General features: G+C 64.4%; 1 protein-coding gene across 1 annotated transcript in view; it reads right to left on the bottom strand.

Moving 5' to 3' along the window:
• Positions 1–22,544, bottom strand: part of LOC104573996 (filamin-C) — a gene marked incomplete at its 5' end in the record, with an annotated part of 86,747 nt that overhangs the window by 13,641 nt on the left and 50,562 nt on the right. The window contains 11 exons of the mRNA XM_088535086.1: positions 818–955; positions 3,679–3,948; positions 7,183–7,425; positions 9,972–10,094; positions 10,178–10,330; positions 12,043–12,246; positions 14,060–14,221; positions 17,435–17,608; positions 17,682–17,810; positions 20,072–20,212; positions 21,996–22,083. Of these exons, the coding sequence (XP_088391212.1) occupies positions 818–955; positions 3,679–3,948; positions 7,183–7,425; positions 9,972–10,094; positions 10,178–10,330; positions 12,043–12,246; positions 14,060–14,221; positions 17,435–17,608; positions 17,682–17,810; positions 20,072–20,212; positions 21,996–22,083 (1,825 nt within the window). The remainder of the gene's footprint in view (positions 1–817; positions 956–3,678; positions 3,949–7,182; positions 7,426–9,971; positions 10,095–10,177; positions 10,331–12,042; positions 12,247–14,059; positions 14,222–17,434; positions 17,609–17,681; positions 17,811–20,071; positions 20,213–21,995; positions 22,084–22,544) is intronic.

Consider the following 22,544-nt stretch of genomic DNA (forward strand, 5'->3'; position numbering starts at 1 on the left):
ACGCGACCAGCACCGCGGGGACACGCGGGGACGAGGACACGTGGGGACGTGGGGACGCGACCGGCACCGCGGGGATGCACGGGGATGCGATGGCACAGGGACCTGGAGAACCTCCTGAACAAGGGGCTTGGGGACATCTGGGGGGACCTGGAGACCCTCCTGGACAAGGGGCTTGGGGACACCTAGAGGATCTGGAGACCTTCCTGCACAAGGGGCTTGGGGACACCAAGGGGCTTGGGGACATCTGGGGATATCTCTGGGACCTGGAGACCCTCCTGCACAAGGGGCTTGGGGACATCTAGGGACACCCAGAGGATCTGGAGACCCTCCTGCTTGAGAGTTTTGGGGACAGTTGGGGGGATTTGGGGTCTGGGCTGTGCAGGGGACTCTTGGGGACACCTGAAGGATCTGGAGACCCTCCTGTACTAGGGGCTTGGGGACGTCTGGGGACATCTAGGGGACCTGGAGACCTTCCTGCACAAGGGATTTGGGGACATCTGGGGACACCTGGAGGATCTGGAGACCCTCCTGCTTGAGAGTTTTGGGGACAGTTGGGGGGATTTGGGGTCTGGGCTGTGCAGGGGACTCTTGGGGACACCTGCAGGATCTGGAGACCCTCCTGTACAAGGGACTTGGGGACATCTGGGGGGACCCGGAGGATCTGGAGACCCTCCTGCACGAGGGTTTTGGGGCCACCTGGGGGGAATTGGGGCTTGGGGCCACCCGAGGGTTCCGAGGGTCCCTCTTGCAGACGGGTTTTGGGGACGCGCTGGGGTCGGGGCTTGGGGACACGGCGAGGGTGGCACGGGGGACGCACCCGGCTCCTGCACCACGTAGGACACCCCGCACGAGCCGTCCTTGCGGTCCTCGAAGGAGATCTCGGCCTTGCTGGGCCCCTCCACCGCGATGGAGAGGCCCCCGGCGCCGGCCTCGCGCGTCCAGATGCTGAACTCGCCTGCGCGGGGACACGGGGACACGTGTGGGCATGGGGACACACGGGGACACGCGTGGGTACGGGGACACATGTGGGAACGGGGACACGTTTGGGTGTGGGGACACGTGTGCGTGTGGGGACACGTGTGGACGCGGGGACCCATGTGGGCACGGGGACTACACGCATGGGCATGGGGACACGCGTGGGCACGGCCACCTATGGCGCCCCATGGCGCCCACTGCGCCCCATGGATCCCACTGCACCCACAGTGCCCCATGGATCCCACGGCACCCACAGCGCCCCATGGCATCCACAGTGTCCCATGGCTCCCACGGCACCCACAGTGTCCTGGTGCCTCCCACAGTGTCCCATGGATCCCACTGCACCCCATGGATCCCACTGCACCCACAGTGCCCCATGGATCCCACGGCACCCACAGCGCCCCATGGCATCCACAGTGTCCCATGGCTCCCACGGCACCCACAGTGTCCTGGTGCCTCCCACAGTGTCCCATGGATCCCACTGCACCCCATGGATCCCACTGCACCCACGGCGCCCCATGGATCCCACGGCATCCACAGTGTCCTGGTGCCTCCCACAGTGTCCCATGGCACCCACTGCACCCACAGTGTCCCGTGGCACCCACACCATCCCCTGGCACTCATGGCACACGTGGCTCCATGTCCCCTCTGTCCCTCTCCATCTGCCCCTACCATGTCCCCGACGTCCCCATGGCCCCAAGCACCTCAATGTCCCTCATCTGCCCATGCAGCTCCACGTCCCCCATGTCCCCCCATGCACCCTCATGCCCCCACCATGCTCCATGTCCCTATGTGCCCCTATACACCCCATGTCCCTGCCATCCTCCACGTCCCCATGTCCCCACATGCCCCCCATGCATCCCATGTCCCTGATATCCTCCATGTCCCCATGTCCTCATGTGTCCCCGGGTGTCCCCACGCATGCCATATCCCTGCCATACTCCGTGTCCCCATGCATCCATGTCCCCCCATGCACCCCGTGTCCCTGCCATCCTCCGTGTCCCCATGTCATCATGTGTCCCCATACTCCCCATCTCCCTGCTATCCTTCATGTCCTCATGCCCCCTTGTCCCTGCCATCCTCCGTGTCCTCATGCACCCATGTCCCCATGCACCCATGTCCCCCCATGCGCCCCATGTCCCTGCTATCCTCCATGTCCCCATGTCCTCATGTGTCCCCATGCACCCCATGTCCCTGCTATCCTCCATGTCCCCACGCACCCATGTCCCCCCAAGCACCCCACATCCCTGTCACCCTCCATGTCCCCCCACGACATCCCACCCTGCAGATCCCCATGCACCCACACACCCCCATGTCCCCACATCCCCTTGCACCCCCCATGTCCCCGTCATCCTCCGTGTCCCTATGCACCCATGTCCCTGCTATCCTCCATGTCCTCGTGTGTCCCCATGCATCCCGTATCCCTGCCATCCTCAATGTCCCCATGTCCTCATGTGTCCCCATGTGCCCGATGTCCCTGCTATCCTCCATGTCCCCATGCCCCCATGTCCCCCATATCTCTGCCATCCTCCGTGTCCCCATGCACCCATGTCCCCATGCACCCATGTCCCCCCATGCACCCCACGTCCCTGCCATCCTCCATGTCCCCATGTCCTCATGTGTCCCCATGCATCCCATGTCCCTGCTATCCTCCATGTCCACATTTCCTCGTGTGTCCTCATGCCCCTGCCATCCTCCATGTCCCCATGTCCCCCCAAGCAACCCATGTCCCTGCTATCCTCCGTGTCCCCATGCACCCATGTCCCTGATATCCTCCATGTCCTCGTGTGTCCCCATGCATCCCGTATCCGTGTCATCCTCCATGTCCCTGCCATCCTCCATGTCCCCACGCACCCACGTCCCCCCAAGCACCCCACATCCCTGTCACCCTCCATGTCCCCCAATGACATCCCACCCCTGCAGATCCCCATGCACCCACACATCCCCATGCGCCCCACACACCCCCACATCCCCCACGTCCCCTTGCGCCCCCCATGTCCCCACATCCCCTGGGCTCACCTGGCACCCCCCATGTCCCCACGTCCCCACGTCCCCTTGCGCCCCCCATGTCCCCACATCCCCCAGGTTCACCTGGCACCCCCCATGTCCCCACGTCCCCATGTCCCCTTGCGCCCCCCACGTCCCCTTGCGCCCCCCATGTCCCCACGTCCCCCAGGTTCACCTGGCACCCCCCACGTCCCCACGTCCCCCACATCCCCTTGCGCCCCCCACGTCCCCATGTCCCCCAGGCTCACTTGGCACCCCCCATGTCCCCACGTCCCCACGTCCCCTTACGCCCCCCACGTCCCCACATCCCCCGGGCTCACCTGGCACCCCCCATGTCCCCACGTCCCCCACGTCCCCTTGCGCCCCCCACGTCCCCACGTCCCCCGAGCTCACCTGGCACCCCCCACGTCCCCACGTCCCCCATGTCCCCTTGCACCCCCCACGTCCCCTTGCGCCCCCCACATCCCCACGTCCCCCAGGCTCACCTGGCACCCCCCATGTCCCCACGTCCCCACATCCCCTTGCGCCCCCCACGTCCCCACGTCCCCCGGGCTCACCTGGCACCCCCCATGTCCCCACGTCCCCACGTCCCCTTGCGCCCCCCACGTCCCCCACGCCCCCTTGCGCCCCCCATGTCCCCACGTCCCCTTGCGCCCCCCCACGTCCCCTTGCGCCCCCCACGTCCCCCGGGCTCACCTGGCACCCCGGCCACGCCGCGCTCCAGCCCGGTGCCCCCGGCCCGCACCTTGTGCGCGCCGCCCTCGCCCAGGGGCCCCACGGTGAACTGGAAGGGGCTGCCGGGCACGTGCTGCCCGCGGTACTTGACGTTGACCGTGTGCGGCCCCATCTCCTGCGGCACGAAGCGCACGCTGTACGTGCTGTCGCCCCCCTCCACGATCTCGGCGTCGAACAGCTTCCCCGAGGGGCTGAGCACTTGCGCCGTCATGTCCTGCGGGGCCGCCTCGCCTGCGGGGACAGCGGCGCTGGCACCGGTGCGCGGGGCGGCGCGGCGTGCAAAGTGGGGTGCACGTGTGTGCAAAGGGGTGCAGGCGCTGCAGGGAGCGTGCACATGTGTGCAAAGGGTGCACGCGCTGCGGGGAGCGTGCACGCGTGTGCAAGGGGGTGCACAGGCCCCGAGGAGCATGCACGTGTGTGCAAAGGGTGGACGCACCGCGGGGAGCGTGCACATGCCGTGCAGAGCGTGCACGCGTGTGCAAAGGGGTGCACGCGCTGTGGGGAGTGTGCGCGCTTGTGCAAAGGGGTGTACACGCTGCAGGGAGCGTGCACATGGGTGCATGCGCCGCAGGGAGTGTGCATGTGTGTGCAAAGGGTGCACGCGCCCCGGGGAGCGTGCACGCGTGTGCAAAGGGATGCACACACTGTGGGGAGTGTGCACGTGTGTGCAAATGGTGCATGCGCCATGGGGAGTGTGCAAAGGGGTGCACACGCCGTGGGGAGCGTGCACGTGTGTGCAAAGGGGTGCACACGCTGCAGGGAGCATGCACATGGGTGCATGCGCCGCGGGGAGCGTGCACGTGTGTGCAAAGGGGTGCACAGGCCCCGAGGAGCGTGCACGTGTGTGCAAAGGGTGCACACGCCCCTGGGAGTGTGCGCGCTTGTGCAAAGGGGTGCACACACTGTGGGGAGCGTGCACGTGTGTGCAAAGGGTGCATGCGCCTCAGGGAGTGTGCACGTGTGTGCAAAAGGGTGCACGTGCTGCGGGGAGCGTGTGCGCTTGTGCAAAGGGTCTGTGCACACTTTGAGGAGCATGCACATGTGTGCAAGGCATGCACACATCCCTGGGAGCATGCACACGTGCAAAGGGGCTGTGCACTCCCCGGGGAGTGTACACGCTTGTGCAAAGGGGCTGTGCACGCTTCAGGGAGCATGTGTGCAAGGCATGCACATGTCCCTGGGAGTGTGCACACGTGTGCAAAGGGGCTGTGCAAGCTTCAGGGAGCAAGCGCATGTGTGCAAGGCATGCACACATCCCTGGGAGAGTGCACACGTGTGCAAAGGGGTACACACGCCATGGGGATTGTGTGTGCTTGTGCAAAGGGGCCGTGCGCGCTTTGGGGAGCATGCACATGTGTGCAAGGCATGCACACATCCCAGGGAGCATGTACACGTGTGCAAGACTTGCACACATCCCTGTGAACTTGCACACGTGTGCAAAGGGGCTGCACACACTCTAGGGAGCTTGCACACGTGTGCAAGGGATGCACACATCCCTGGGAGCACAGACATGTGTGCAAAGGACCCATGCTCGCTCCAGGGACCATGTACACATGTGCAAAAGGATGCACTCCCCCAGGAGCATGTGCAGGTGTGCAAAGCCTCTGCACACGCTCCCGGGAGTGTGCACATGTGTACAAGGGATGCACACACTCCTGGGAGCATGCACACATGTGCAAGTGGTCTGCACACACTCCAGGGAGCCAGTGTCCTCGTGCAAACGACGTGCATGCACCACTGGGTGCTCACACCCTTGTGCAAGCAGCACACACACACACGAGTGTGCAAAGGGCATGCGCACCCGGAGAAGGCGCACGCTTGTGCAAAGGACACACGTGAACACACGCACACCGTGCCAAGTGCACCCATGGGAGCCTCCCGGTGCAGACACTGCCCCGTGCAAGGGCAGCTGGGTGTGCAAGGCCCGAGGAGCTGCCCCTCCGCAGTGGCTTGCACGAATCCTCGTGCAAGGGGCTCACACGCAGTGCAGAGGGTGCGTGCTGCCCCCCGTGCGAGCACGCACAGCCCCGTGCAGACACGTTCCCCCATGCAAATAAATACTCCGTGCAAGCACACGGCCCCCGTGCAAGCTCATTCTGTGCAAACACACGGGCCGCGTGCAAGCGGATCCCCATGTGCAACGGCACGGGCAGCCCCCGTGCAAGCACACTGCCACGTGCAAGTGCGTGCTCAGCCCTGTGCAAGCGTGCAGCCCCAGTGCAAGCACCATTCTGTGCAAATGCACAGCCCCTGCACGTGCACGCTGTCACACGCGAGCGCACAGCCCCTGTGCAAGCATGCGGCCGTGTGCAAGCGCACGTGCAGCCCTGTGCAAGAGCACAGCCATGCTGCAAGCACACTCCCCCGTGTGCAAGTGCATATCCTGCTGCATGCAGGGGAACGGCCCCGCTGCAAGCTCATTTCCACGTGCAAGTGCACCTGCAGCTCCGTGCAAGCGCACAGCCCCGCTGCAGCTCACTCCCACGTGCAAGTGCGTGTGCAACCCCATGCAAGCGCAGAGCGCTAATGCAAGCTCGCTCCCATGTGCAAAAGCACATGCAGCTCCGTGCATGCTCACTCCCACGTGCAAGTGCATGTGCAACCTCATGCAAGGGCAAAGTGCTACTGCAAGCTCGCTCCCACGTGCAAGAGCAAATGCAGCTCCATGCATGCTCACTCCCATGTGCAAGCGCATGTGCAACCCCATGCAAGGGCAAAGTGCTACTGCAAGGGCACTCCCATGTGCAAGAGCACATGCAGCTCCGTGCAAGCGCACAGCCCCACTGCAGCTCACTCCCATGTGCAAGAGCACATGCAGCTCCATGCACACTCCGTCCCACGTGCAAGAGCACGTGCAGCTCCATGCAAGCGCACAGCCCCACTGCAGCTCACTCCCATGTGCAAGAGCACATGCAGCTCCATGCACACTCCGTCCCATGTGCAAGAGCACGTGCAGCTCCATGCAAGTGCAGAGCGCTACTGCAAGCTCATTCCCACGTGCAAGAGCACATGCAGCTCCATGCAAGCGCACAGCCCCACTGCAGCTCACTCCCACGTGCAAGAGCACGTGCAGCTCCATGCACGCTCAGTCCCACGTGCAAGAGCACGTGCAACCCCATGCAAGCGCACAGCCCCACTGCAGCTCACTCCCATGTGCAAGAGCACATGCAGCTCCGTGCACACTCAGTCCCATGTGCAAGAGCACGTGCATCCCCATGCAAGCGCACAGCCCCACTGCAAGCTCATTCCCACGTGCAAGAGCACGTGCAGCTCCATGCACACTCACTCCCACGTGCAAGAGCACATGCAGCTCCGTGCAAGCGCACAGCCCCACTGCAGCTCACTCCCACGTGCAAGAGCACATGCAAGCTCCCATCCATGCGCAAACGCCCGTGCAGCCCCACGCACTCGTGCAACGGGGCCAGCGCACACCCCCGTGCAAGCCCCGTGCAAGGCGGCACGCACCCTCCTGGCTGCGGGCGATGCTGGAGAAGGAGCCCAGGCCCTCGCGGCCCAGGAAGCCCCCGAAGACGTTGTGGAAGGGGTCGCCGCCGACCTGCGTGGACTCCTCCACGCGCACCTCGCGCTTGGTCTCGCCGCCGCGCGTCTTGCTGATCTCGGTGCGCTCGGTGCGCGTGTACGTGTGGCTGCTCCGCGTGAACGTGCGCGTGAGGCGCTCCTGCGCCGACACCATCTGGAACCAGTTCCCTGGGCGCCGCGGCCACGCGCGCGCACGTGGAGACACGCGGGGACACGTGGGGACACGCGGGGGACACGGGGGGACACGGGGGGACACGCGGGGACACGGGGACACGCACACACGGCAGCGCGGGTGCAAACAGAGGGGGCGTGCACGGGTGCAAAGGGGAGTGCATGGATGGGCGGAAGGAGGGATGCAAAGGTGGACGGATGCACAAATGGATGGATGGATGGACGTGTGGATGAATGGATGGATTTAAGGATGGGTGGATGTGCAGATGGATGTGCAGATGGATGTGCAGATGGATGTGCAGATGGATGCAAAGGTGGAAGGATGCACAAATGGATGGATGGATGGACGTGTGGAGGGACGCAAGGATGGATTTAAGGATGGATGGATGTGCAGATGGGTGCAAAGGTGGATAGATGCACAAATGGATGGATGGATGGACGTGTGGAGGGATGCAAGGATGGATTTAAGGATGGATGGATGTGCAGATGGATGCAAAGGTGGAAGGATGCACAAATGGATGGATGGATGGATGGATGGATGGATGGATGGATGGATGGATGGATGTGAAGATGCATGCACAGACGGGTGCAAAGGTGGGTAGATGCACAAATGGATGGATGGATGGATTTAAGGATGGATGGATGTGCAGATGGATGCAAAAGGTGGACGGATGCACAAATGGATGGATGGATGGACGTGTGGATGAATGGATGGATTTAAGGATGGGTGGATGTGCAGATGGATGCAAAGGTAGATAGATGCACAAATGGATGGATGGATTTAAGGATGGATGGATGTGCAGATGGATGCAAAGGTGGAAGGATGCACAAATGGATAAATGGATGGACGTATGGATGGATGGAGGGACGCAAGGATGGATTTAAGGATGAATGGATGTGCAGATGGATGCAAAAGGTGGACGGATGCACAAATGGATGCATGTATGGATGGATGGATGTGCAGATGGATGCACAGATGGGTGCAAAGGTAGATAGATGCACAAATGGATGAATGGATGGACGTGTGGAGGGATGCAAGGATGGATTTAAGGATGGATGGATGTGCAGTTGGATGTGCAGATGGATGCAAAGGTGGAAGGATGCACAAATGGATGGATGGATGGAGGGATGCAAGGATGGATGGATGTGAAGATGGATGTGCAGATGGATGCAAAGGTCGATAGATGCACAAATGGATGGATGGATGGATTTAAGGATGGATGGATGTGCAGATGGATGCAAAGGTGGAAGGATTCACAAATGGATAAATGGATGGACGTATGGATGGATGGATGGATGTGAAGATGCATGCGCAGATGGGTGCAAAGGTAGATAGATGCACAAATGGATGAATGGATGGACGTGTGGATGGATGTGTGGATGAGTGGATGGATGGATGGATGGATGTAAAGATGCATGCACAGATGGGTGCAGAGGTAGATAGATGCATAGATGCAAGGATGGATGGAGGGATGTAAGGATAGATGGATGCAAAGATGGATGCACGGATGATGCAAAGGTGGATAGATGCACAAATGGATGAATGGATGGACGTATGGATGAATGTGTGGATGGATGGATGGATTTAAGGATGGATGGATGTGCAGATGGATGCGCAGATGGATGCAAAGGTAGATAGATGCACAAATGGATGAATAGATGGACGTGTGGATGGATGTGTGGATGAGTGGATGGATGGATGGATGGATGGATGTAAAGATGCATGTGCAGATGGGTGCAAAGGTAGATGCACAAATGGATGGATGGATGGAGGGATGTAAGGATGGATGCATGCATGATGCAAAGGTAGATAGATGCACAGATGGATGAATGGATGGATGTGTGGATGGATGGAGGGATGCAAGGATGGACGGATGTAAAGATGGATGTGTAGATGGATGCAAAGGTAGATGCATAGATGCAAGGATGGATGGAGGGATGTAAGGATGGATGGATGCAAAGATGGATGCACGGATGATGCAAAGGTGGATAGATGCATCGATGGATGGATGCAAGGATGGATGCAAGGATGGATGGAGGGATGCAAGCATGGATGGAAGGATGCATGGATGCAAAGGCGGGTGCACAGATGGATGCCAAGGTGGATAGATGGATGAATGGATGGATGTGTGGATGGGTGCAAGGAAGGATGGAGAGATGTAAGGATGGAGGGATGCAAGGATGGATGCAAAGATGGATGCAAAGACGGACAGTTGCGTAGATGGATGAATGGATGGGTGTGTGTGCATGGATGCACAGACGGACGGAGAGATGCAGGGATGGATTTACGGACGGATGGATAATCGTGGGCACAAACACATGCACGGACAGCCAGACACGTGGAGGAACACACGGATGCACAGTCGGACAGACACGCAGCAGGGCACAGGGACGGCCACGCGGACGGACGCACGGATGGACGGGGAGAGAAGGAAGAAGGAGGCGCAGATCAGAGCCAGGCTGGCAGGGACGCGGCGGGACACGTCCTGGGTCCCCTGCGGGAGGAAGAGGAGGAGGAGGAGGAGGAGGAAGGCCGGGCCTACCTGGGATCTTGAGGTTGAGGTCGCAGGTGCTGCCGATGGTGGCGATGGAGGGGGCCTGGCGCCGGCGCGTGATGCTCTCCTTCATGCGCCCCTCGCCCGTCACCTTCACCGTGAAGGGGCTCCCTGCGCGCGGGGGGCGCCGGGCTCAGCGGGGCCGGCGCGGAGGGGCCCCGGCGTCCGGGCCCCCCGCCGCCCCCCGTGCCCACCTGGGACGTGCTTGTCGGCGAACTTGATGTTGATGATGTAGTTGCCGGGCTCGGTGGGGCAGTAGGTGACCTTGCAGGTGCCGTCCTCCATGTCCTCGCAGTTGATGTCCACCTTGCTGGGGCCCTCGATGGACAGGCCCAGCCCGCCGTAGCCTGGTGGCGCGGAGAGGAGCTCGGAGCCGTGGCCACCACGGCCACCATGGCCACTGCCACCAGCTCGGGGCAGCCACAGTCACACCGTGGCCATGGTCACTACCCCACAGCCGATGCCAAAGCCAAGGTCACATGTAGCCATGGCCATAGTCACTATCCCAGTCCAACCACCACCACAATTGGGCCACCTCCATGGCCAGCAACTATGGCCATCCCAGCCATGGTCACCATCCCATCCGGTTGTAGCCATGGCCATCACCCCATCCCATCCCAGCCATGGTTGCCATCCATGGCTGTGGCCATCACCCTATCCCAATCATGGCCATGGTCACCTTCCCATCCCACCCATGGCTATGGACATCACCCCATCCCAACCACGGCCACGGTCACCTTCCCATCCCAACCATGGCCATGGACTTCACCCTATCCCATTCGTGGCCATGGTCACCTTCCCATCCAGCCATGGCTATGGCCATGATCCCATCCCAACCATGGCCATGGCCACAATCCCATCCCATCCATGGCTGTAGCCATCACCTAATCCCAGCCATGGCCATTGTCACCCACCCCATCTGACCATGGCTGTAGCCTTCACTCTGTCCCAAAGCTGATTATGGTCACCATCCCATCCAATCATGGCCATGGTCATGACCCCGTTCCAGTCATGGCCATGGTCACCTTCCCATCCAGCCATGGCCATGGCCATGATCCCATCCCAACCATGGCCATGGTCACCTTCCCATCCCACCCATGGCCATGGACATCACCCCATCCCCACCATGGCCATGGCCATGATCCCATCCCAACCATGGCCATGGCCATGATCCCATCCCATCCATGGCTGTAGCCATCACCTAATCTCAGCCATGGCCATTGTCACCCCCACGATGCAGCCATGGCCAACATCCCACGCCATCCGGCCATGGCCGTAGCCATCACTCCGTCTCAACCCTGACCATGGCCACTATCCCATCCAACCATGGCCATGGTCATGACCCCGTCCCAGTCATGGCCACGGTCACCTTCCCATCCCATCCATGGCCGTAGCCATCACTCCGTCCCAACGATGGCCATGGCCACCATCCCATGCAGCCATGGTCATGGTCGCCATGCCATCCAGCCATGGCCATGGTCACCTTCCCGTCCCAACCCTGACCATGGTCACCATCCCATCCAGCCATGGCCATGGTCACCTTCCTGTCCCAACCATGGCCATAGTCACCTTCCCATCCCATCCATGGCTGTAGTCATCACCCCGTCCCAGTCATGGTCATGGTCACCATGCCATTGAGCCATGGCCATGGTCACCTTCCTGTCCCAACCCTGACCATGGTCACCTTCCCATCCACAGCTGTAGCCATCACCCCATCCCAGTCATGGCCACGGGCACCATCCCGTCCAGCCATGGCCATGGCCATCATCCTGCCCTGACCATGGCCATGGTCACCTTCCTGTCCCAACCATGGTCATGGTCACCTTCCCATCCCATCCATGGCTGTAGCCATCACCCCGTCCCAGTCATGGCCATGGTCACCATCCCAACCAGCCATGGCCATGGTTGCCATCCCATCCAACCATGACCATGGCCATGACCCTGACCCAACCAGCAATGACCATGACGTGGCCACAACGTGCCCCCCGTGGCATCACTGCCTCGACCACAGCACAGCAAGGACCCGGTGCCCGTCCCCGTGCCCACGGCGCGGGCTCACCAGCGCTGCGCGTGTCCACGATGAACTCGGCCACCTCGAACGTGTGGCCCTCCACGAGCCCCTTGCCCCACACCTTGACGCGGCTGGCGTCGCCGATCTCCGACTGCCCCACCAGGATCTTGAAGGGGCTGTTGGTGACGTGCTGCCCGCTCTTCTTCACGCTCACCACGTGCTCACCCACCTCCTTGGGCGTGAACGAGATGCCTGGGGACAAGCCAGGGTCACCAGGGGACCAACGGTGTCACCGCAGCCCCGCGGCTCACCCGCTCAATGCGCGCCCAAGTGGCATCCACACGGATGTGGTGCCGTGGATGTGGCCCTCTCCATGTCCCCCATTCCCACAGCCCACGTGGCTGGTGACACCACAGTCCTGTGCCCCGTGTCCCCATTCCCCAGGCAACCACGTCTTCATGGGTTTATGTGCCCTGGTCCTCATGTTCCCACCTGTCCCAGTCCCCACATTCCCGCACGCCCTGGTCCCCATGTCCCTGCGCATCCTGGTGTCCATGTCCCCACATGCCCTGGTCCCTATATCCCCCCATGCCCTGGTCCCCATGTCCCCACGTGCCCTGGTCCCCATGTCCCCACACCTCCTTGTGCCCATGTCCCCCCATGCCCTGGTCCCCATGTCCCCCTATGCCCTGGTCCCCATGTCCTCACATGCCCTGGTCCCCCCATCCCCACACATCCTTGTGCCCATGTCCCCATATGCCCTGGTGTCCATGTCCCTGTGTGTCCTGGTCCCCATGTCCCTGCACATCCTGGTCCCCATGTCCCCACATGCCCTGGTCCCCTCATCCCCACACATCCTTGTCCCCATGTCCCCACACGCCCTCATCCCCCCATCCCCACACTCCCTGGTCCTCACATCCCCGCACGCCCTCGTCCCCGTGTCCCCGCACATCCTGGTGTCCGTGTCCCCATACACTCTAGTCCCCACGTTCCCCCCATGCCCTGGTCCCTGCGTCCCCACGCGTCCTGGTGCCCATGTCCCTGTGCATCCTGGTCCCCATGTCCCCTACATGCCCTGTCCCCATGTCCCCACACGTCCTGGCCCCGCCATCCCCACACATCCTTGTGCCCATGTCCCCGTGCGCCCTGGTTCCCACCTCCCCACACACCCCGGTCCCCCTGTCCCCGTGTCCCCGTGTCCCCGCGTCCCCGCGCATCCTGGTGTCCATGTCCCCATACACTCTGATCCCCACGTTCCCCCCATGCTCTGTCCCCATGTCCCCATGCGTCCTGGTGCCCATGTCCCCCCATGCCCTGGTCCCCACATCCCCGTGCGCCCTGGTCCCCATATCCGCACACACCCTCATCCCATGTCCCCACACACCCCGGTCCCTATGTCCCCACGTGCCCTGGTCCCCATGTCCCCTACATGCCCTGTCCTCATGTCCCCACACGTCCTGGTGCCCATGTCCCCCCATGCCCTGGTCCCCATGTCCCCACACGTCCTGGTGCCCATGTCCCCACACTCCCTGGTCCCCATGTCCCCGCACATCCTCGTGTCCATGTCCCCCCATGCCCTGGTCCCCATGTCCCCCCATGCCCTGGTCCCCATGTCCGCACACACCCTCGTCCATGTCCCCATACACCCCGGTCCCTATGTCCCCACATGCCCTCATCCCCTCATCCCCATGTGCCCTGGTCCCCATGTCCCCATGCGCCCTGGTCCCCATATCCGCACACACCCTCGTCCCATGTCCCCACACACCCTGGTTCCCATGTCCCCTACATGCCCTGTCCCCACGTCCCCACACATCCTGGTCCCCACATCCCCGTGCGCCCTGGTCCCCATGTCCCCGCACACCCTGGTGTCCATGTCCCCGCGCGCCCTGGTGTCCATGTCCCCGCGCATCCTGGTCCCCATGTCCCCGCACATCCTGGTCCCCATGTCCCCGCACATCCTGGTCCCCACGTCCCCACACTCCCTGGTCCCCACGTCCCCACACACCCAGGTCCCCCTGTCCCCATGTCCCCGTGTCCCCCGCGTCCCCGCGCCGCGTCCCCGCACCGATGTGGCGGTTGGGCAGCCTCTTGAGCAGGCAGGGCTCCTCGTTGCCCGAGGGCGCGCGGATGCTGGCCGTGAGCAGGCTCAGGTCGGTCTCGGTGATCTTCAGCGACACGTCCGTGGAGGTGCCCACGTTGAGCTGCGACGTCCGCATGGAGTCGTCGCCTGCGGGGCCACCGTGAGCGACGCTGCCACCGGGCCAGGGGGTCCCCCGCGGCAGGGCTGGGGATGGACCCCCCAAGGATGGGGTGTCCGTGGCTGAGATGGGGTCCCCAGGGCGAGAGTTGGACAAGAACCTCATGGCCATGTGATGGGGTCTCCACGGCCATGTGAGAGTGTCCCCATGGCCATGTGATGGGGTCCTCCTTGTGCCCTTGCAGGGCTCCCTATGGCCACGCGGGGGACCCTATGGCCATGCAGAGGTCCCCATGGGCACGCAGAGGTCCCCATGGCCACGTGATGGGGTCTCCACGGCCATGTGAGAGTGTCCCCATGGCCACGTGGTGGGGTCCTCCTTGTGGCCTTGCAGGGCTCCCTATGGCCACGTGGGGGACCCTATGGCCATGCAGAGGTCCCCATGGGCACGCAGAGGTCCCCATGGCCATGTGATGGGGTCCTCCTTGTGCCCTTGCAGGGCTCCCTATGGCCATGCGGGGGACCCTATGGCCATGCAGAGGTCCCCATGGCCACGTGATGGGGTCCCCACAGCCATGTGAGAGTGTCCCCACGGCCCCAAAGGGACTTGCAGAGCTCCCTATGGCCACAGGGGGGTCCCTGTGACCATGGCCACATGAGGGACCCTATGGCCATATGAGAGTGTCCCCATGGCCACGTGATGGGGTCCCCACAGCCATGTGAGAGTGTCCCCATGGCCCCAAAGGGTCCTCCTTGTGGCCTTGCAGGGCTCCCTATGGCCACGTGGGAGTCCCTGTGACCATGGCCATGGCGGGGTCCCCATGGCCATATGAGAGTGTCCCCATGGCCCCAAAGGGTCCTCCTCATGGCCTTGCAGAGCTCCCTGTGGCCACATGGGGGACCCTATGGCCATGCAGAGGTCCCCACGGCCACACAGAGGTCCCCATGGCCACGTGAGTGTCCTCATGGCCATGTGATGGGGTCCTCCTTGAGGCCTTGCAGAGCTCCCTATGGCCACATGGGGGTCTCTGTGACCATGGCCATGGGGTGGGTGTCCCCATGGCCGTATGAGAATGTCCCCAAAGGGTCATCCTTGTGGCCTTGCAGGGCTCCCTATGGCCACATGGGGGTCCCCATGGGCACACAGAGGTCCCCCTGGCCATGTGAGAGTGTCCCCATGGCCCTGTGATGGGATCCTCCTCGTGGCCTTGCAGGGCTCCCTACGGCCACGTGGATGTCCCCATGGGCACACAGATGTCCCCAGGGACATGCAGCAGTCCCCACGGGCACGCAGGGGTCCCCACAGGCATGCAGGGGCACCCAGGGGTCCCTATGGCCATGCAGAGGTCCCCACGGGCACACAGATGTCCCCATGGGCACGCAGATGTCCCTATGGCCAAGCAGAGGTCCCCATGGGCACACAGAGGTCCCCACAGGCATGCAGCGGTCCCCAGGGGCACACAGATGTCCCCACGGGCACACAGGGGCACACAGATGTCCCCAGGGGCACACAGATGTCCCTATGGCCATGCAGAGGTCCCCACAGGCACACAGATGTCCCCACGGGCACGCGGCCGTCCCCACGGGCACACGGGGCACACAGATGTCCCCATGGCCACACAGATGTCCCCACGGGCACACAGTTGTCCCCATGGCCAAGCAGAGGTCCCCATGGGCACACAGAGGTCCCATGGCCACATAGATGTCCCCATGGCCACGCAGCGGTCCCCACAGGCACACAGATGTCCCCACGGCCACGCAGCCGTCCCCACGGGCACACGGGGCACACAGATGTCCCCATGGCCACACAGATGTCCCCACAGACACACAGATGTCCCCATGGCCACGCCGATGTCCCTATGGCCATGCAGATGTCCCCACGGGCACACAGATGTCCCCAAGGGCACACAGATGTCCCCATGGCCACGCGGCCGTCCCCGCGGCCACACAGATGTCCCCACGGGCACACAGATGTCCCTGCGGCCACGCGGCCGTCCCCACGGGCACACGGGGCACACAGAGGTCCCCACGGGCACATAGATGTCCCCACGGACACACAGATGTCCCCACGGGCACACAGATGTCCCCATGGCCACACGGCCGTCCCCATGGGCACACGGGGCACACAGATGTCCCCATGGCCATGTAGATGTCCCCATGGCCACGCAGCAGTCCCCACGGCCACACAGATGTCCCCGCAGCCACACAGATGTCCCCACGGGCACACAGATGTCCCTGCGGCCACGCGGCCGTCCCCACAGGCACACAGATGTCCCCACAGGCACACAGATGTCCCCACGGGCACACAGATGTCCCCATGGCCACACAGATGTCCCCACGGGCACACGGGGCACACAGATGTCCCTGCGGCCACGCGGCCGTCCCCACGGGCACACAGATGTCCCCACGGCCACGCAGCCGTCCCCACGGGCACACAGATGTCCCCCACGGGCACACGGGGCACACAGATGTCCCCATGGCCATGTAGATGTCCCCGCGGCCACGCAGCCGTCCCCACGGGCACACAGATGCCCCCACGGGCACACGGGGCACACAGATGTCCCCATGGCCACGTAGATGTCCCCACAGCCACGCGGCCGTCCCCACGGGCACATGGGGCACACAGATGTCCCCACGGCCACACAGATGTCCCCACGGGCACGCCGATGTCCCTATGGCCATGCAGATGTCCCCACGGGCACACAGGGGCACCCAGGGGTCCCTATGGCCATGCAGACGTCCCCACGGGCACACAGATGTCCCCACGGCCACGCAGCGGTCCCCATGGGCACACAGGCGCACACAGATGTCCCCATGGCCACACGGCCGTCCCCATGGGCACACGGGGCACACAGATGTCCCCATGGCCATGTAGATGTCCCCATGGCCACGCAGCAGTCCCCACGGCCACACAGATGTCCCCGCAGCCACACGGCCGTCCCCACGGGCACACAGATGTCCCCATGGCCACACAGATGTCCCCACGGGCACACAGATGTCCCTGCGGCCACGCGGCCGTCCCCACGGGCACACGGGGCACACAGATGTCCCCATGGCCACGTAGATGTCCCCACGGGCACACGGGGCACACAGATGTCCCCACGGGCACACAGACGTCCCACGGGCACACGGGGCACACAGATGTCCCCACGGGCACACAGATGTCCCCACGGCCACACAGATGTCCCCATGGCCACACAGACGTCCCCGCGGCCACGCGGCCGTCCCCGCGGCGCCCCTCACCCGTGATCTTGGCCGTGAAGGGGCTCCCCGGGATGTGCTTGTCGTCGAAGCGCACGATGATGTTGTAGTCGCCGGGCGCCGTGGGCAGGTAGGACACGGTGCAGGTGCCGTCCTTGTTGTCCTGGCACGTGATCTCCGCCTTGGACGGCCCCTCCACGGCCAGCGAGAGCCCTCCTGGGGACACCGCGGTGTCACCGGCGCCGCGTCCCCGTGTCCCCGCCGCGTCCCCGCCGCGTCCCCCGCTCACCCTCGCCGGCGTCCTTGGTGACGATGGTGAAGGTGCAGGGCTTGTTGACCATGCCGTGGCTCAGGCCGGGGCCGTAGGCGCTCACGTGCCGCGGGTTGATGGCGTCCACGTAGAACTGCAGGGGACTCCCTGGGGACACGGGGACGGTGAGCGGCGGGGACGCCGTGGGGACATGGGGACATCTTGGGGACACCACGGGGACACGGGGATGCCGTGGGGACGCTGTGGGGACGCCATGGGGACACAGGGACACCTTGGGGACATGGGGATGCCATGGGCACACCTTGGGGATGCCTTGGGGACATGGGGATGCCGCGTGGACACCGTGGAGACACGGGGATGCCGTGGGGACGCCTTGGGGATGTGGGGACGCCTTGGGGACACCTTGGGGACATGGGGACGCTGCAGAGACATGGGGATGCCTTGGGGACATGGGGATGCCTTGGGGACACCGTGGGGACACGGGGACGCCATGGGGACACCTTGGGGATGCCTTGGGGACATGGGGATGCCGTGGGGATGCCTTGGGGACACAGGGACGCCGTGGGGACGCCACGGGGACATGGGGACGCCTTGGGGACACGGGGATGCTGTGGGGACACCTTGGGGACACCTTGGGGACATGGGGATGCCTTGGGGATGCCGTGGGGACACGGGGACGCCGTGGAGACACCTTGGGGATGCCGTGGGGATGCCGTGGGGATGCCGTGGGGACACCTTGGGGACATGGGGATGCCATGGGGACACCACAGGGACACGGGGATGCCTTGGGGACTCCTTGGGGACACGAGGAGAGTGAGCAGCGGGTACTCCTTGGGGACACCATGGGGACACGGGAATGCTGTGGGGACGCCGCGGGGACGCCGCGGGGACACGGGGACACCCTGGGGACAGGGAGACGCCGCGGGGATGCCTTGGGAACGTGGGGACGCCTCGGGGACGCCTTGGGGACACGGGGATGCCGTGGGGACGCCTTGGGGACATGGGGACACCTCGGGGACGCCTTGGAGATGCCTTGGGGATGCCTTGGGGACGTGGGGATGCCTTGGGGACATGGGGATGCTGTGGGGACACCTTGGGGACACCATGGGGACATGGGGACACTGTGGGGATGCCGTGGGGACACGGGGATGCCGTGGGGGCACCTTGGGGACACCACGGGGACACGGGGACACTGTGGGGACGCCTTGGGGACACGGGGACGCCGTGGGGACGCCTTGGGGACACGGGGACGCTTCGGGGATGCCTTGGGGACACGGGGACACCGCGGGGACGCCTTGGGGACACCGTAGGGACACGGGGCCGCCTTGGGGCCGCCTTGGGGACACGGGGACGCTGTGGGGACGCCTTGGGGATGCCTTGGGGACACAGGGACACCATGGGGACGCCTTGGGGATGTGGGGACCCCTTGGGGACACCATGGGGACACGGGGACGCCTTGGGGATGCCGCAGGGACATGGGGACATGGTGGGGATGCCTTGGGGACACGGGGACACCGCGGGGACGCCTTGGGGGCACCGTAGGGACACGGGGACGCGTTGGGGACGCCTTGGGGACACGGGGACGCTGTGGGGACGCCTTGGGGATGTGGGGACCCCTTGGGGACACCATGGGGACACGGGGACGCCGCGGGGATGCCTTGGGGACACGGGGACGCCTTGAGGACACGGGGACGCCGCGGGGACGCCTTGAGGACACAGGGATGCCTTGGGGATGCCTTGGGAATGTGGGGATGCCTTGGGGACACGGGGACACCGCGGGGACGCCTTGGGGACACCGTAGGGACACGGGGACGCCTTGGGGACGCCTTGGGGACACAGGGACGCTGTGGGGATGCCTTGGGGACGCCTTGGGGACACAGGGACACCATGGGGACGCCTTGGGGATGTGGGGACCCCTTGGGGACACCATGGGGACACGGGGACGCCGCGGGGATGCCTTGGGGACACGGGGACGCCTTGAGGACACAGGGACGCCTTGGGGATGCCGCAGGGACATGGGGACATGGTGGGGATGCCTTGGGGATGCCTTGGGAACGTGGGGACGCCTTGGGGACACGGGGACGCCTTGGGGACATGGGGACACCATGGGGACGCCGTGGGGACGCCTTGGGGACACGGGGACGCTTCGGGGATGCCTTGGGGACACCGTAGGGACATGGGGACGCGTTGGGGACGCCTTGGGGACACGGGGACGCTGCGGGGACGCCTTGGGGACGCCTTGGGGACACAGGGATGCCTTGGGGATGCCTTGGGAATGTGGGGATGCCTTGGGGACACGGGGCCGCCTTGGGGACACGGGGACGCCTTGGGGACGCCTTGGGGACACCTTGGGGACACGGGGACGCCTTGGGGACGCCTTGGGGACACGGGGCCGCCTTGGGGCGCACCGGGGATGTGGTTGCCGTCGTAGCGGATGTCCATCTCGTGCAGCCCCTTCTCGGAGGGCGCGTAGCGCACGGTCACCGTGCCGTCCTTGTTGTCCGCGATGCTGGGACGCGCCGTCTTGCCCGAGGGCATGCGCACCTCGCCTGCGGGCGCTGCGTCACCAGGCTGCACGGGCGCCCCATGCAGCGGCACCCGTGCAACGGCGCCCCTTGTCCTGCACCCATGCAATGGGTGCCCCATGCATCGGCACCCATGCAACGGCGCCCCTTGTCCTGCACCCATGCGATGGGCGCCCCATGCAGCGCCCCATGCAACGGCGCCCCTTGTCCTGCACCCATGCGATGGGTGCCCCATGCATTGCCCCATGCAACGGCACCCCATGCCCTGCACCCATGCAATGGGTGCCCCATGCAGCGCCCCATGCAACGGCGCCCCTTGTCCTGCACCCATGCGATGGGTGCCCCATGCATCACCCCATGCAACGGCGCCCCTTGTCCTGCACCCATGCGATGGGCGCCCCATGCAGCGCCCCATGCGATGGGTGTCCCGTGCATCACCCCATGCAATGTGCATCCCTTGTCCTGCACCCATGCGATGGGTGCCCCATGCAGCGCCCCATGCGATGGGTGTCCCGTGCATCACCCCATGCAACGGCACCCCTTGTCCTGCACCCATGCGATGGGCGCCCCATGCAGCGCCCCATGCAATGGGTGCCCCTTGTCCTGCACCCATGCGATGGGCGCCCCATGCAGCGCCCCATGCAACGGCGCCCCTTGTCCTGCACCCATGCGATGGGTGCCCCATGCAGCGCCCCATGCAATGGGTGCCCCTTGTCCTGCACCCATGCGATGGGTGCCCCATGCATTGCCCCATGCAACGGCACCCCATGCCCTGCACCCATGCAATGGGTGCCCCATGCAGCGCCCCATGCAACGGCGCCCCTTGTCCTGCACCCATGCGATGGGTGCCCCATGCATCACCCCATGCAACGGCGCCCCTTGTCCTGCACCCATGCGATGGGCGCCCCATGCAGCGCCCCATGCAACGGCGCCCCTTGTCCTGCACCCATGCAAAGGGTGCCCCATGCAGCGCCCCATGCAATGGCACCCCTTGCCCTGCACCCATGTGTTGGGCACCCCATGCATTGCCCCATGCAACGGCGCCCCTTGTCCTGCACCCATGCGATGGGCGCCCCATGCAGCGCCCCATGCAATGGCACCCCATGCCCTGCACCCATGCGATGGGTGTCCCGTGCATCGCCCCATGCAACGGCGCCCCTTGTCCTGCCCCATGCAATGGGTGTCCGGTGCATCACCCCATGCAATGTGCATCCCTTGCCCTGCACCCATGTGTTGGGCACCCCATGCATTGCCCCATGCAACGGCACCCCTTGTCCTGCACCCATGCGATGGGCGCCCCATGCATTGCCCCATGCAATGGGCAGCCCTTGTCCTGCACCCATGCAATGGGTGCCCCATGCATCGTCCCATGCAATGGGCGCCCCTTGTCCTGCACCCATGCGATGGGTGCCCCATGCATCACCCCATGCAATGTGCATCCCTTGTCCTGCACCAATGCAATGGGCGCCCCATGCATCACCCGGTGCAAGGATGCCCCATGCAGCGCCCCATGCAATGTGCATCCCTTGCCCTGCACCCATGTGTTGGGCACCCCATGCATCACCCCATGCAACGGCGCCCCTTGTCCTGCACCCATGCGATGGGCGCCCCGTGCATCACCCCATGCAATGGGCACCCATGCAAATGCACCCCACGCATTGCCGCATACGAGGGCACCCCTTGCCCTGCAGACATGCAAGGGCACCCCATGCATTTCCCCACACGATGGGCACCCCCTTGCTCTGCCCCCCATGCATCGCCCCACGCGATGGGCACCCCTTGCCCTGCCCCACGGCCTGCCCCACACCTGTGATCTCGCCCTTCTGCACGGTGAAGGGGATGACCAGGTTGAAGGGCCGGAGGCTCTCGGTGGCCGCGGGCGGCTCCTCGGTGGCCTTGGGGACACGCGGGGACAGCGACCGGCGTCAGCGCCAGCCCCACGGCGCCTCCGCGGCCCCCCGTGCCCCATAGCGCCCGCTGCGCTCCCCACACCTGCCCCACGGTGCCTCCGCGGCCCCCCGTGTGCCCCATAGCGCCCGCTGCGCTCCCCACACCTGCCCCATGGCGCCCGCCAGCTGCCCCATGGCCACGGTCCCATCCTGCCCCATGGCACCTGCTAGCACCCCCAAACTCCACTCTCTGCCCCACGGCACCCACCACGGTCCCCACATCTACCCCATTGAATCCACCACAGTCCCCACATCTACCCCATGCTACCCATCACGGCCCCCCACGTCTGCCCCATGGCCCCAGCCCTGCCCCACATCCCCAGCCCTGCCCTATGACACCCAACCCGATCCCCACATCTCCCCCATGTCCTCACCATGGCCCCATCCCTGCCCTATGGTACCAGCCC

The sequence above is a fragment of the Tinamus guttatus genome, unplaced genomic scaffold (assembly GCF_059628265.1).
Source record: "Tinamus guttatus ecotype Peru unplaced genomic scaffold, ASM5962826v1 Tinamus_guttatus_pri_ptg000613l, whole genome shotgun sequence".
Lineage (NCBI taxonomy): Eukaryota > Metazoa > Chordata > Aves > Tinamiformes > Tinamidae > Tinamus > Tinamus guttatus.